Source organism: Bombus bifarius, unplaced genomic scaffold (genome assembly GCF_011952205.1).
Source record: "Bombus bifarius isolate JDL3187 unplaced genomic scaffold, Bbif_JDL3187 scf7180000009565, whole genome shotgun sequence".
Taxonomy (NCBI): domain Eukaryota; kingdom Metazoa; phylum Arthropoda; class Insecta; order Hymenoptera; family Apidae; genus Bombus; species Bombus bifarius.
The window spans coordinates 118,274-134,541 of record NW_022885198.1 but is presented as its reverse complement, the minus strand read 5'-3'; the positions used below and the strand labels follow the sequence as shown (position 1 = coordinate 134,541).

The 16,268-nt window shown below is 30.1% G+C and overlaps 1 protein-coding gene and 1 long non-coding RNA gene across 5 annotated transcripts in view; one reads left to right on the top strand and one right to left on the bottom strand.

Moving 5' to 3' along the window:
* The first annotated feature begins 1,935 nt into the window (after positions 1-1,935).
* The window catches only part of LOC117215388 (protein held out wings), a 45,376-nt gene continuing 31,043 nt past the window's right edge, over positions 1,936-16,268 (top strand). For 3 of the 4 annotated variants that reach the window (XM_033461775.1, XM_033461776.1, XM_033461774.1), the window contains exon 1: positions 1,936-2,692. In XM_033461775.1, coding sequence (XP_033317666.1) covers positions 2,566-2,692 — 127 coding nt within the window. In that variant the 5' untranslated portion in view covers positions 1,936-2,565. The remainder of the gene's footprint in view (positions 2,693-16,268) is intronic. The other variant, XM_033461777.1, reaches the window with a different exon arrangement.
* LOC117215390 lies at positions 5,393-6,600 on the bottom strand. The gene is made up of 3 exons (XR_004489086.1): positions 6,317-6,600; positions 6,066-6,224; positions 5,393-5,606 (listed from the first exon to the last, which is right to left on the bottom strand). It is a non-coding gene; the product is annotated as an uncharacterized LOC117215390 (long non-coding RNA).

Sequence of the window (16,268 nt, the reverse complement as noted above, 5' to 3'; positions counted from 1 at the left end):
TACGATTGTTAATTAAAGAAATTTATATGTTAAGATTAATAAATTTAAAATCACGTTTCCTTTATTATCTAAAATTATCATTTTTAAAATAATGTCTATATATGAAAAATTTAATAAACCTGTTCAGGAAATGTAGTTATTTGTTAATCGGTATTACATTATTATCTCCTATGCGATACATCAATCAATGCGTAGTTCGAATCCATGATACGATACATTGCGTGGCTGCAAATTGAAAGTAGGTAGAAGCATTAATTATACATTCTAAAGTATACTGCTTCGATATTATAACGTATCTAGTTGAGCGCGTTGATACTTTGTATTATTATAATCGGAAGAGTTTTGCATATGGTAAAATAAGTCATATATTCGTGCTATATGTATATCCATTAACGTATAGCGTTAAAACATTTTTTGAGAATTCAACCAATTTTTACGCTCTCTTTTTTCCTAAATTACATTAATATAGGAAGAGAATATTTTAATTCTTTTAAAACTTAATATATGTGTATTTTATACAATCAACGATAACTCTTTGTTACTTACAATAAAATACAATAAAATTCTTAAATACATATTTCTACTTGATTATAATAAACAAGTTTTTATTTTGTTGTTTGGCCGTTTTAGTAATAAACACGGAAGTTCTTTTAGAAGTAATTGGTTTATATTTAAAATGCATAAATAACGTTGCATGAATTATATCGAAACGAATATGTATCTTTTCTGTAATAGCTTTATTGATAGTTCATACAAATTTATAGAATTCATGAAAGAACATTTTCAATAAGTTAAGTATCCAAATTAAAATACATTAATATATAATAATATGTTACATAATCAATTTCTTGTTATTTGGTTTGTAAATGAACATTATTAAACACATACCAACACTTAATACTACGCTCAAATATACTTGTTCTAAATGTCACTAATTAAACGATTAAAGAAACTATTTGATGCAGTTTATCGTCTCGAAAATTTACGTACAAAATAATTTTCAGCTGACTCTAAAATATCGAGTTAAAGTCGAAATCTATATTTAGCTTGTGGTTTATTTAAAGCATTACGTGTGTTTCGTTAGATGATCAGCTAATTTTATTGAATTTAGAAAAATTTGTCGTAAATGGCAGGCCAGAAATAAGTTAGAGTACCAAAGAAGGTATATAAAGTTAGTAAATACAAATGTTTGATACGAAGAGAATGAGTTTCTCATTTCTCTTTCAGTAATGAGCACGTAATTAAGCGAATAAAGCCTATTCAATAGATCGGTCACATATAGATCAACGTCCTTGATTTTGGTAGTCCCTCACACAACGGCAGGATATACGAATAAACGTGTTTCGTGATGTTCCGTTAACAAAAAGAATTTCATGAAACGGAGTAGCGTCCGACTCATGAATCACAAAGATCGCAAGAGGCAGGGTATGCTAGTAGATATCTACGTCCCTGAATTATCCAACTTGTATGCGGTGATGGTATGGCGCGTACCTCACGATCACGATCAGTACTCGCGCGTACGCAGAGGCCGTATATGGTAGTGGGCGGTAGAAGCGCGCCGATAGAGGTACGCAAGACCAATACACGGACGACGCATGCGCAAAACAAGTGCTGCGCATGCGTTCAAACTCAGGAATCTACGGGTAGCTCACCGCGGCACATGCACGGATAGTGCAGTAGAGCCGAGAGTCCCGTAGCGTGTGTTTGTTTTTAATTTCGCGATCTACGATCTAACTTTTTAACCTTAACAGAATCCAACTCGTGAGAGAGGCTGTATTCTTCTTCTCTCTCTCTTTCTCCCCCTCTCTCTTTCTTTCTCCTTTCTCTCTTCCTCTCAGTGTCTAATTTTCCTGCCTTTCCCTTCCTCTATCTCTCTCTCCTTTTTCTCCTTCCCTCCTTCTTTCTTTTTCTTCCCCCTTCTCTCTTCCTCTCCTTTCCTTCTCCTCCTCTTCCTTCTCAACCCTCCTCGTCTTTCCTTTCTCCTCCGCTTCTTCTCCCTTGTTCGTAATTTCGCTCTCTCTCTTTCTCGCGCGTGCTACTTCTTTCCCTGTCCCACCTTCTATCCTCCCTGTTTCTGTCGCTCTTACATACTTCTCTCCCTCTCCTCCTCCTCCACCTCCTCCTCCTCCTCCTCCTCCTCCTCCTCCTCCTCCTCCTTTACCTCCTCCTTCTCCTTCTTATACATAGTATACTGACTCCGCTATTTCTAAAAACGTAACGCAATCGTGGCGACGTATGCGAGGAGCGCGCCAGAGAAACCACGAGTGAGAAGGCGCGACGCACGAACAGCGAGTTGTATTAATTACGAGATAATTGTGCGAAAAATAAAAAGGCAAAGTGATATAATAGTGAATAATTGAAAAATCAGCGTTAACGTTGTGCAAAACCAAAACGTGAAAGGACTACTGTTGTTTTGAATCTTAATTGCAACGTCGTCTGTCTCTTGCTCGTTTACGTTTAACGATCACTTTTTCTTTCCGTTTCCCTCTCTTTGCAATACCTTTTTTGTTTTTGTATCTTTTTCTATTTTCGCGTGACCGCCATAGGAGTAATCAAGTAATTGCGATGTGTGATAATACTAACACGACGACGCAGAGTATAGCGGACTACCTGTCACAGTTACTAAAAGATCGAAAGCAGTTAGCTGCTTTCCCTAATGTCTTCATACATGTAGAGCGCCTACTAGACGAAGGTAAGCAACCATTAATCCACTAATATCTTCTGTACCTTCGGTAATGCATCATTTCACTCGCGACACGCCTTACTTTGGTTGCATGATTAACGCCCACAGCGATTCATACTTGGAGTTCGGTCCAAGCATGTTCTACATGCCTGTGAAACTTTCGCCATAGTTTCTGAGATCTTACGGATTTCGCTACGGCATTCGCGCACGCGAAAAAAATACGCAACGTCGCTTCGCGTCGTGTCGAGGAACGCTGTTCATGCCTGAGATACCGGTTCTTGTTACCTCGTAGTTTCCCATAATCGGCAACGAACTGCTCGCAAACATCGTATCTCGATCATGTGTCACGTGTTACGCGTCCCGGTCTGCTCTTCGTGTCTTCGAGCCTGCCGTTCACTTTATTTTTCCAATTTTCTACGTCGGAGCGAGAAGGACAGGAAATTAACTTATACAATGTAAGTTGATCAAAGTAACTTACAATTTCATGTGACTTACGATCCATATACATAACTGATCGATTCTACTAATCTTGACATAATTCGATTTAGTCTATTCGGCATTCCGCCAGCCTGGCTCAGAATTATTGCATACGGCTGAGGAAACAAGATATGAAATAACGGGCGGGGAAACTGTCATTCTGAAAATCAACTATACAAATCTACTAATGTCATGGATTATGGAAAATTCGTAGTACACAGTTTGCTCACGCCCGTATTTTATGTTTGCGTTTCTCTTGCTCGTTAATATGTGTTTTCTCTATAATCTGCTTCACTCGTATCAACCATTCTGGAGAATAGTTTTTCACTCTCTATTTTTAGACAGTCTTGTGCGTGCGTCACGTACGTGTATGCACTGTACACATACAGACTTTACGACACGTTTACGGTGCTTTCAGTTTTTTTCTAGACAAGAAACCTATTTCGTAAATTTTCATATAAAATCTAGTAAAATGTTTAATATATCGCCGCTCTATGTAGTTCTCAACTATTCTGTCTCCACTACTTTGTAAACTGAGAAAACTCAGTCTAAAGTTTATGATGTTTATATTATTTTGCGGTGTTAGGGCTTAACAGAACTGAATATTTATTGCTTTCTAACTGGAATTTTTATTGTATTATCACCAAATTGTATTCTTTATAATAATGAGACATACGTACTTATATGAATTAATCAATTCCTTGTTTTCTTGAAAAATGGAGTTAGGACTAATTACGAACCAGGGCGACGATATATTAAATTTATCTTGTGCATTGTACATTTGAGTATTATTATATGTCATTGGGAAACAAGAAAAGTTCGCAAATTAAAGTTAGTAATTCAGAAGATGAAGAAAGAGATATATGTAATATCCTGAATGCAGAAAGTTTTAAGCATCCAGTCTACACATGAATTATTTCCTATTTTTTGTTTGTAAATTGTGTCTCTAAATTCTATTATCACTTTATATGCGCGATTTTGTGATATATACTTGTTCCAATATACGAACCACTTAAAAGGGAAACTGATCAATTTGGTTTTTTGCAAATGTCAATTTTCATTATCCGGATACACGATTTACGTTCAATTCTCAAGTAGTAAATGACTTAATTTCATAAGCTCATTTTGCTCATGGGCATGGCGTAAATAATATTATCTACGCTCTAAGGCAAATTTTTAAAAATTACGTTCATAATTCTAATTGTCAACTTTCATAGTTAAACAATGTGGCTTCAAGACCATTCATATTCATATATGTATTTTTTGTTCTTTCGTACAATGTAATTTCAGAATATATATATCATATATAGGGTTTGTGTTGAAAACTTGGCATATTGTATTTTTGACTTCTCTTTAAATTACTGAAGCATGAGTCACGTGGAAATACATATAATTTAATAGCACTGTTATTACAATAAAACACGAATTATAAAGTAAAATATATATTTTTTGTATATCTGGTTAAATTATTATTTGGTTTCTTTACGAATTAATTTATTTTAAGTACTTAAAACTTGAACAAAAACCATACTTTGGAAATAATACCTTCTAATTATGAAATATCATTTTATGAAAGAGCTGCTATTTATATATTTTCTAAAATACTTTAATATCTTTCGAAATATGTTTGTCAATATTTATTTCATGTTTTTAGCATTTTTACTATATGTGTCATTTTGCTATGTATACACAAACATATTCGCAGTGAATCTAATTGAATAATTTAATACACAAGAAGTCATAAAATGATTTTTCTATCGTGACTTATTGTCAGTAGTAAAATTATACTTAATACGAGCATTTAATTCTCGGAAGGGAAATACATAACCTATATCTAAAGAGCATATTATTACTGCATCGAAACAATCACTTACTATATATGTATTTATGGTTAAAGGGTATATATATTTATTTTTATACTATAATTATATAATAATTATGTAATTGGTAATATTCGTATTTATTTAACACAACTCATAATGATTAGTGTTTAAAAGTAACTTTGTAAATAATAGTTCTGGTAGTGTCTACAATCATAGATTCCTATTATTTGTGATTGTAACTTGTATTTGCGTTTGTAAATAACAGATACATAGTTACTTCGTAGTATGTGATTTACATATAGAAAAATAATAAATTTAAAAGTAATTTTTGTCATTTTTGCAACTAAATACGTGTTATTTTAATAACTATAATTATTATAGTAACTATTATTTTAGTAACTATAACAAATAAATGTATGCATAGATTTTTTTACTCAATATTTGGAAAATCAGGTGAAAGCTTCTCTGTTATTTTTGATTTGCTTGAAAATAACATTATTTAAAGCGTATGTGCATTTTAGTCGTCTATACTGTTTCACAGGAAATGTGTCAAATGACGTTTACGACAAGAACCGGTTTTGCGAAAGCTCTCTGATCTCGCGCATTCCTACAAGGATATAGTCCTGTTGATGCAAAGAAATTCATTTTATTCTTCTCTTCTTCGATTAAATTTAGTATGATATTTCATTGATTAATGTTCAAAATTCAGTTTTATGCATTTCTTATTCCTTATATTGATTCATACTTCATACATATCTTAAGTATTATACGAGTATATCAATTCATAAACGAGAAACCTTTCGTCGATAATTTTGTTCAGATATTGTGCTTGTTATATAAGTATACTCGTTATGTTAACTAAATTATATTATTAAAAAAAAATCGACAAACAACGCCTTGCTAACAGCCTCAGAATATTAGAGCCTTTAGCAAAAATTAGGATATTATATATCCTTATATTATTATATATTGTCTTGTTTTAACACAAGAAGTTATCGCTAATATCTTTGACAGTTGGTGCGACTTTAAGTAATACAACATCAACTCCAATTAACAGGATTAGAAAATCTGGTAATACGTACATGATTTTGACGCATCTGTCTGTGCTCTGGTGTACGACGCCTTCAGACGAAAGTACGGTTTGCATTGCACGCAGTTAGTCTTCTGTTACATTCTAAACGATCTTTTCGACAAGGATTTTAACGTATACGGAGCTTCTCTCCGACCTAAACTTCTCTTGCCTGCTAAAAGTTGAACTAGCTTACAATTGAGGACGGACATGTAGTATTAAACGTAGTGAAAGAAAATTAGCGAAAAATTGAAGAGAACAAACATGTCATAACACGTTATGATGTAGACCTGGAGTCTCTGCACAATGTTGTTCATCGTAATGCATAGTTCATGATGGCTCAACCGTATTGCAATCGTGTTCGAAAGATCTATTTCGAACACGACGTAGCAAGTTTTCTCGGTGACCTAGTGGCGTGAATAGAACTCGTTGTCAAGCGCGTCCTTTCGAAACTGTCTAGCGAAAACTTGGACAGACACGAGGTCTAGTTTTCTTCTGCTACTAGGTCGTTGTGCTTAATCATTTCAAATGGAAACGTATGAAATCATACACGGTCTCAAATATAATAGATTGATTAGTGCCGTATCACATCTCACGGAACAATTCATACATACTTCAAGGAAATCGAGCTTTTCCTATCTATATGTATACTGATAATCTCATTTAGATCAAACATATCTATCTAGATTTTAATGAAGTATGTAAGCCAGATATAAACATTAAAACAATGCATTAAGAATAATTTCTTCAATCTTCATTTGCTTTTTGTTCATTTTTAAGTAACGATTTAATTTCAGTAATGATTATAAAGGGCACTGCTATATTTTGCTATTGCATCTTCGATCAATATCTTTTCGCGTAAAATCACATAAAACTTTTCAAGCAAGTGAGAAGCGATAGTTTTAGAGATTAACAATGGTGTGTACTTACATATATTGAGGTCGATTATACCAATAATATTTTCATATTTTTGGAACTTTTGTTCCGTTTAAGCTTGTCGATAAGTAAGCTTCCAGTAAACTTACGTATTTCACATTCTCATTTTCACTATTCGTTCTCTCCGGTAACTGTTTCCCTGTTATTCAATTTCTTGCTTGCACTTGACCTGATCTGTTTACAAGTATTCAAAACATTAAAACACGACCATAATCTGCCAGAATATGTTACAAATGTAAATAGTCTACTTATATGTATTTCTAAGGACTGCTACTACTAACAATTACTAAATGTAGTAGTGAAGAACTTCCAATGTTTTCAATAAATGTATTAAAGAATTTATTACATCCTAATTTATGTTTAACTTTTTGTGTAATGAAATTTTATGAAATTGCCCTTATATTTGATCAAATTTTTTTTTGTTTGCGGTTTGCATAGTACCTATATTTGCGCTCATTACTATTAATGAAATTGACATAAAGTTTAACGAATAACACTGTAATATCCGGTTGATTTGATTTTCAATATGCATAGATTTTTGGTATAATCTAAATAAATAGGTATATGTGTAATGTTTCCAAGGTTGATATACGACATTTATACTTATTCGATTAAATAAACTTTAGAAATTGTTTCCATATATTCACAAAAATTATATTCTTTTCGCTATAAAAATACAACTGGTGAAATCAGTAACTAGAATTGATATTTATGTGTTACTATTTTTATTCAAAAATATCTAAATTATTTCTCCTGACTTTAACCGAACGAACAAATATATAAGTATGTATATACATATACTTAATTTTGTGCGTATAATGAATTTGCAGTATGTGACAAGTTATTAATTAGCTTTTAATGAAAAAGACGCTGAAACGATGGTCTGTACGTAAAAATAAAAATACATACATGAGCAAGTACAATTTCTCGTAAACACATCCAATGAGAAAGATGGAGAGAAAGAGTGTATATGTGTGTGTGTGTTATTAGTCGACAAAAGGGAAGTAAGGTGGGTAAAGAAGAAACGATTTCCTCGAAAGCAGAGAACCACGTGTTTATACTTTCTTCGTTTCCCTTTGATAATCTTAGCATGTTGAATGGCAAATGTTCGTACTCGCAGCTATCACTAGAGTATCAGAAGACAATTGCAAAGGCTCTACTCTTCTTTTCTCTTCTGATTGTTTTCTTTAGTATGTCGTAATGATAAGTAGCAAGGCGACAGCAGCAATAGCGACAGCAGTGGTTGCAAAGGCGGTAGCGGCCGCATTCCTTCTTTCTTCTTTGTTCCTCTTTACTTCTCTTCCTTTTACTTCAGCGAAGAGGTTACATATACCCGTTAGCGATCGCGGTCGATATCGTACGTAGGCACAGTTTACATAAATACTTACCGAAACGGAAAGATATTATTATTTTTTCCACTGATATATTTAATCCCGTTCATTCTTAACTTCTTCTAATGTCGTTGGATTACCAAAATACTTAAGGTTTTCGACCGTAATAGCGATTTACATTTAAATAAATTTTATCTGATACGATAACCACTTTATAATGTGGAGATTTCAAGTGTACCACGCGCTTAATGTCAACAGTACATAAGATCGTAATCATTTGATAACAAGTTGTTGTGATAAATCTTCGATAACTGTTAGTGAAGTATTAAATTACAAGTGGTGGATCTATATAATATATTAAATGACGATTAGCAAACTTATATAGTTTACATATAGATATGTACGTTGTACTACACTAATGCGTTTTAGATCATTCTAACAAGTCATGATCGGTTTTAATATTATCGATACAGAACAAAAGCTTAAATCAATATAGAATCATAATACTTTTTTTATAAATGAATATAGCTAAGTTTAATATTTTGTAATATTTAGAAAGGTACTATTTCTTTATGATCGACATTTACTTTTTAAAATACGCCTTAGATGAGTGAAATTTTATTCGTAATATGTTGTACGTAATTAGAAAATTTTATACAAAAATCCTTCAGCGAACGCCGAATATTATTTTAAACGTAAGAATATGAATGTAAAATTATAATCAGATAATCAGAAAATTCCTACAATTAATTTGAATATTAACAATTAAATGATATGTAATATGAGAGTTGAACTTAGACTGCACCCAAAATAAAAGTAGAATTTTTATTTTTTCTTTGATATACATAGGTATATAAGTACAATATCTTTTCCAAATAGCTGTATCATTATATCATGATCTTTCTATAATATTCCCTTCTAAACGTCATTATACTTATTCGACTTAATTAATTTCTCTTTTTAATGTTATCTCATTGTTATTATAAATAAGATAAACAATTTTCTGATTTTTTAATTTTTCGAGAAACATATTTATTTTACGTAAATATAGGATGAAAATTGTTTGCTTAACGTGAACATTAAATTCTTCCAAATTACTTGAAACCACGAACGAGATTTAAGATATGTTAAACATAAGAATTTTTTATAATATTAAAATTTAATACATAAGTACATATTTTAAATTTAATCATTAAGTATATCTATACTCCTTATCTGAATGTACGAATGCGGATAATAGTTATTTCATTAAACATTACAAATATTTTTTTTCAGGTTCATTCATTTAGAAAGTCATTATAAATGAGTATAATATCTGAAAACATTAATGCAATTCTATCTATAAGAGTGTATTGTATTGTGAATGAAATTACGATTAAAATGTAGTGGATTGAGTAGTGCAGTGAAAATTGAAAGTACATATATCTGACATTCTATGTCTATATACATATTTATAGATGCATATCGAGAATTACATGCGTATTTCGTATGCAGAAATTAATAGATTTGAATGTTCAAAATTAAAAAAAAATGTCGTATTGTATGAATAAATAGTTATTATGTTCAAAGTTTCGTATATTAGTTCATTTAAGAAACAAGTTGAGATATTGACGATAAGAAAGGAATAATATATAGATAACTATATTTTTCATAAACTTTTAAAACAATTTAATCTATTACAGATAATATGTATTTTATTCAAATATTATTCATGACCGTACCAGCATACCTGTCGTAATTTAGTAACTTGTTTACTTCTTTTATTGTAATGGAATTATTATTATTCTAATATTAATTATGACCATTAATTATGTTTTATTTCATTATTATTGTTATATTTATTTATTTAGCTATTTATTGTTGCATCGTCGATAATAATAATCAACATTTCTTCAAAGTATTGTTTGCACTTCGTCTTTTGTTTCCTTTCTTTGTAGTTGCTTTTAAATAATCTGTTTCTACATTCTTACACATATAAGAGAAGGTTACCTTTTTAAATTTTATTAAATCCCTCGCAGTAGCTGTTCCACTAAGCAAAGACGTTTCTCCGTTTCTAAATAAGGAAATGTCTACGCGCCCCCACTTTTGCAGTCCTCACCGTGGTCGACCTGTCATGTCGTCATTTCGTCTATGTCTATGCCTATGTCGTGGAGACCAGACCACCGTATACGTTCTTACGCACGTATATATAATATATAGGCTGTTCCGTAAGCTTGCCATATATAGATTCCTCAAGTATCTGTGAATGTAGCGTACATTGTACACATACGGTGATACGTTTATCATGCACATAGCTATCGGTCTATCAGCTTTTTTAATCAACAATTATCCATATTGAATGCATATTTATGCGTTTCTATTTAGTGATCTTCATTTGTTATTACTATTAATTAATATATTAAATTTCTAGAATATAATAAACTCATATTAAATACTAGAAATATAAACCTGGTTAATTTTTCTATTCATGTTAATAAATATTCATTAAAAATGAAATCTTTGGTTGCAAGAATATTCAGTTATATACATATATACTATGCATATAATAATTGTTAGGTAACATATAAAAATGTGATAATTTCTTAATGAAAGTAATATACGTACAATAAAATTTTGATATTTTCCTGGCTATTATGCATTTGAGTTCATTGTCAGTAGCGTTTATATGAGTGCGTTTATATTATATAAACGTTTTTAAAAATTTAAATTAATTAAATTAATGAAAAACTTGCTGTTTGTTTTTAAAATTAACAAAAGATACCTATAGAATATGTCTAGATACAGAACATACCAATTAATAATATAATATAACAAATGGTATAATATTTTGTGAATCTTTGATAAGTGAATGTTTGATAGTGATTTAGTATATTGATTGATTAATTTAATATTGATAATACATAATAGTGATTCAATGTTGACTGATTCAGTATTGATAATAATATATGGTAATGATTCAATGAAATTTGTTAATACAATCTTTATTGATAAGAGCATTAATGAAACTTATCAAATTGATTAAATTTATTTTTGTTCCTATGTATCTGTTTTACATTACATAACTTTTCGTTCATTAGATTTCGTTAATTATACAAATCTTTTTAACTACATATAATAAATAAATAAACGCCGACTGTAATTAATTGATGCACCTGCGATTAATCGATCAATAGAATAAACTATGCTGAATAAATTTAGTTTGTGATATACGATTTATAGGTTGATACGGTATATCGATATAGGTTAGCGTTATTTTAAAATGCGTTAGTACGTACGTGCAAAGAAATAATGAATAGAATGATGGGACGGAGATTTAGACAAAAGAGAAATATCATGAAACCCTTAACAGTGGCCCTTGGGAACACATAGGGGCCGATGACCGGATTGACCTGCAGTTCGCTTCATGCCGCATGGCATCCACCAACGGGCTCGTGCCACTTCGTCTTCGTTCCATTCTCGTCATTCTCCGTCTCTCTTCTGTTATTTTGCTCCCTCGTTCCTTCACTTGTTCGTTTGCTCACTCGTGTGAATTTAGTCTTTAACCTTCTTCTTATTTTTTCTCTTCTCCTGCTTTTTCTTCTATTTCTTTTTCCTCCTGCTTTCTTCCATTCTTTGGGTTGATTTTTGTTATATTTTTATTTCAAAAAGGAAAAATCTCGTATTTTTCAAGCGGTGCAGTTGTCATCTCTTAATTTTTCTGTTTCGTTCGAATATCAATTCGCTCAATTATGTCCCCCGTTCCCTTTAACCTTCTTTTTTCACTCCCACAATTTTCGTTCTTTATCATTCTTGAGTATTTTTTACTCTCCTTCCCTCCGTTTTACTCACTCTCCACCCTTCTTGCGCATATCCTCGTTGGTATCCACCATCCGCCCCCCTCCATTCGATTCGAGTCTCTTACTTTAAGCTTCGAAAAGTAGGTAGGGTGAAAGGAATTCTCTACCGTCTCCGTTTCCAAGCGGCACTCTTCGCTCTTCTCTTCGTCAATCTTTCTGCTTGCCTTGAGTTGGGCGTGCACTCACACACGTTTACTTGGGTCATTATACCAAACCGTATATTCCCGTACTGTACTCAGTCTTAGTCGGTCATCTTCGCCTCGAGTTAAAGCAAAGCAGGTTCAACATCTATAGTTGTTGAAACTTCGAGACGTCAGTGTGATTCTCATATCTTATATATATATGCATTTAAAATGTATTGTTTAAATTTTTATTACAAACCCAGATAAAAATCTTGAAAACAATGATTTTTACGTGTTTCTTCGCGATTTCGGCCAATTGCAATTTTTTCGACAATTTTTTTTATGTCATCTAGTAAACTAATTCTGAAAAAATTAATTTCTGAAAAAAAAGAAAGGCTTTTAATTTCTGAAAAAAAAGAAAGGCTATAAGCAAAAAATCTGCATTGTCCATCAATTTATTTTCGTATATAAGATAGCCTGTAGTCAGTAACCCACTTCTATTGGGAATTAGTCAAATAATATTTGACAAATTTCCAAATTTAATTTTCTTAAAAATGAAACCCATAGCACAGTTTCATCCTTCTTAAATTCCGTCTTATTTTGTGTCATAGAATCACCCTGATTCCATTTGTAATCTGTACTATGATTTCTAGATTAACTTGTGCAAAATTCATATTGTATATAGTGTGAAGAAATTGTTTTCTCTATTTTTCTCTATATTTTATTCATATATAAAATGTATTCCTTTTAGAAGTAGACTAACATGAAATATAAAATTTTATTAATTCTATACTATGAAAATATTAAATAGAAATGATTAGAGGTTATTAGAAATTCTTAAAAATTAAATGAAAAGCAATAAATACTAACGATAAATACAAGTTAAATATTCGAAAACCTGGAAAATGAAAGTAAGAGAATAAAGTGGTAGTCGGTAATCATAGTAATCAAATTTTCGACTTTTCGTGGTGAAAATATATATTTGTGCCAGTTCATTCAATTTGCATTTAAGATTAATTTATATTACTATTATTTTTATACAACATAAATTAATATAGTTTTTTATATAGACGTAAAAGAAATATTTATGTATATGTATGTTTAATTTAATCATGTAAAAGATAATGTAATATCCAGATGCTTTTAGCATGTTTCAATACTGAAATGTGATAATAATCAGTAAAATATTTTTGAAAATACATTTCTTCTTGCTGGTTTATATTCTATAAATTATTAACAATATTGTATCGTTAGTATGTTTTTAATTATAGAAAGTGCGTGCTTTTCTCATATCTTTATTAATAAAGATATCTATATTATTATTGTGTATATTATTATGTATATTTGTTGCAAAATTTATATCTATGTATCTATTTTAACTTCTATGAATAGTAAGAAACTAAATTGTGTTATTAGTGTAACGTTTGTACAAAGACAGTGTGAATAAAAGAGCTAGAAAACTTGACTTCTTCCAAATTGACGTAAATCAATGCAGTAGCATTTGTTAATACGGTTATTAATAGATAAACTGCCTTCAAATTATATAATAGTTGTAACATTCTTGCCCTGAAAGATGTTAACCGTATGAGATAAGATATCTGAAATCGAAATATGAAATACTTTGTCATTATTAAGACATTTAATGTAAAGAAGTAAATATTGAGGGAAATACAATATACTTTATGGTATGAAGAATTTTATGAAATATTTCGTGTGAAACTTGTGTAATAAAATATGTACATTTTCAAGAAAAAGCTCTTTCATATAAACGAAAGAAGTTTAATAAAATAGATTTTATTTTATATTTTCGATTTATTAATTACGAAATCTTGAAGCAAAACGTGTCTGAAATATTAATAGATTACCTTTTTGTAGCTAGTGAAATAAACAAAATTTCTATACTTAACCCTTAAAAAATCTCAAATAGTTTTCACACAAGGAGATTACATCTTGAATGAACTTTTTGGACAAAAGAAAATTTAGAGTAGATGGAGTGGATCATTAATGTAATCAAATGCTAAAATATTACACGCTAATGGATACCCGTTTAAAAATTGTGATGTGTATCCTTTATTGAGTTAAACTAACATAGTTCTTTAATTGTTATCGCGATAAATAGATAAGTAGTGTGTACAATAGTATTTAGGATTCCGGTTTGAATCTTGCTAGGTAAGAATTTTTTTTCTATTTTCTTTTTCGTTATTAAAGTTGTATATTTTTTACGTATCATAATAAAAATGATTTAATTTCGGATTCATCATTTAAACATATGAAATAATAATATTAAATTTAATAGTTGACAGAAAATGACAGAAAATATGTATGTAACTTTAACCTTTCATGAAATAATTTCGTTTGTTTTCATTTATACGCATGCACGTAAGAAAAACATAAACGAGAAAGTACTGCGTTGTGTTTCCTTATCTTCCATACGATAAATTTTGGAATATTAAAGTTAAGATATCTTTTAAATTAATCTTTCTTCGATCCAAATACTTTGAAATTTTTTGTAGAGAATTAAAAAATGCATCGAATGGTGCATAAAAAGATTTACAGTTCCGCTTAAAAAAAGATAGGGGTGACCTCCAAATGTTTGAAACGTCTCCGCTTTCAGAGAAGACATATGTACCATCTGATGCATCACTTGAAAGTCGAAACTATTTAATTTCTCCTAATGAAATTTTTTTCGAAGTTTAATTATTTCCTTGCTTTTCATGCTTCAAAGTATGCTACACATACTTGTTACATGTACAATATAATAATAAAATATAATGCAGAGAATGAAAATTCTGATTTAATTTCCATTTTATAAAAAATAAAAAATAAAAATAACGTCTCAAATATTTCTTTAAAAACTCTATCTGTAGCAGAATAATATACGTATACATTGGCTACAATTTTATTAAGGTTAATGATATTTGCGTACTATGATCTCTGATGTACTTGAAATATTATATTCTGGAAAAGTAAAAGGTTGAAAGGTTAAAAATATATGTAACAAAGGTTCTATTCTATTGATTAATTATCAATTATTGATAAATGATAAATAATAATATCGTTAATTATTGATAAAAAATATTGAATGATTTTCTAGTGAGCATGAATTGCGTGCTATTTGTTAAATAAGTTTATAAATTAAATTTACCCGTGTTCCATGTTACAATTTTCAATAATAGAATTTAACTATCGTATATTTTAAACATGTTGTGACATCATTTTATGGGGAAGGGTTAATAATATTGTTATTCTTATATTCCAGCTAAGTGTGTAGATAATGTAAATAGTACGCGAAATGTATTTTTCTACATTATTTTTAGCGTTATACTTGTATGTTTGTAAGGCTTGTGTTAGAAATCATAGTTTAGTGTTGGTATAAAATTTCTTGGACAGTGACTTATAAATATATCCTTGTGACTCACTATGTGAAAATAAGTTGTGAATTGCTTAAGAAACTTGGCTACTAAGATATAACTTCAATACATGTGACATTGATTTAAAATCTGTATTTATAACGCACTATTGTGTTAATTCCAGAATTAATTTGTTGAAATCGATGAACAACATAGTGATAATACAAAATTAATATAACATCTATACAATATTTATCAATCGTTTTCAATTTGTTGTTCTTTAATTAACAATACGATTGGGTTATATTGATCTCTTATGATTAGTTACATAATGTTTGCTCTTAATTACCCGAACAATAATACAAATATTTAATAAACACAATTCTGTGTTTCAGTTGTCAACAAGATAGGTATTCCTTTTTTGTCATTTATTTATTTATGCTCATTTTGTGTGTTTGTGAATTAACTTTTTTTATACTTTGTGATATTTCTTTTTATTTTTTTCAGATCAAGTTTTTATCTTTTATTTGAGCTTAACTTAAATCATAACTTAAATATCATAAATATTATCACAAATTTTATACTACGCAATTGATAATTATACAATATTTTATTAATTACGTAATATAAATAAAGGAAGC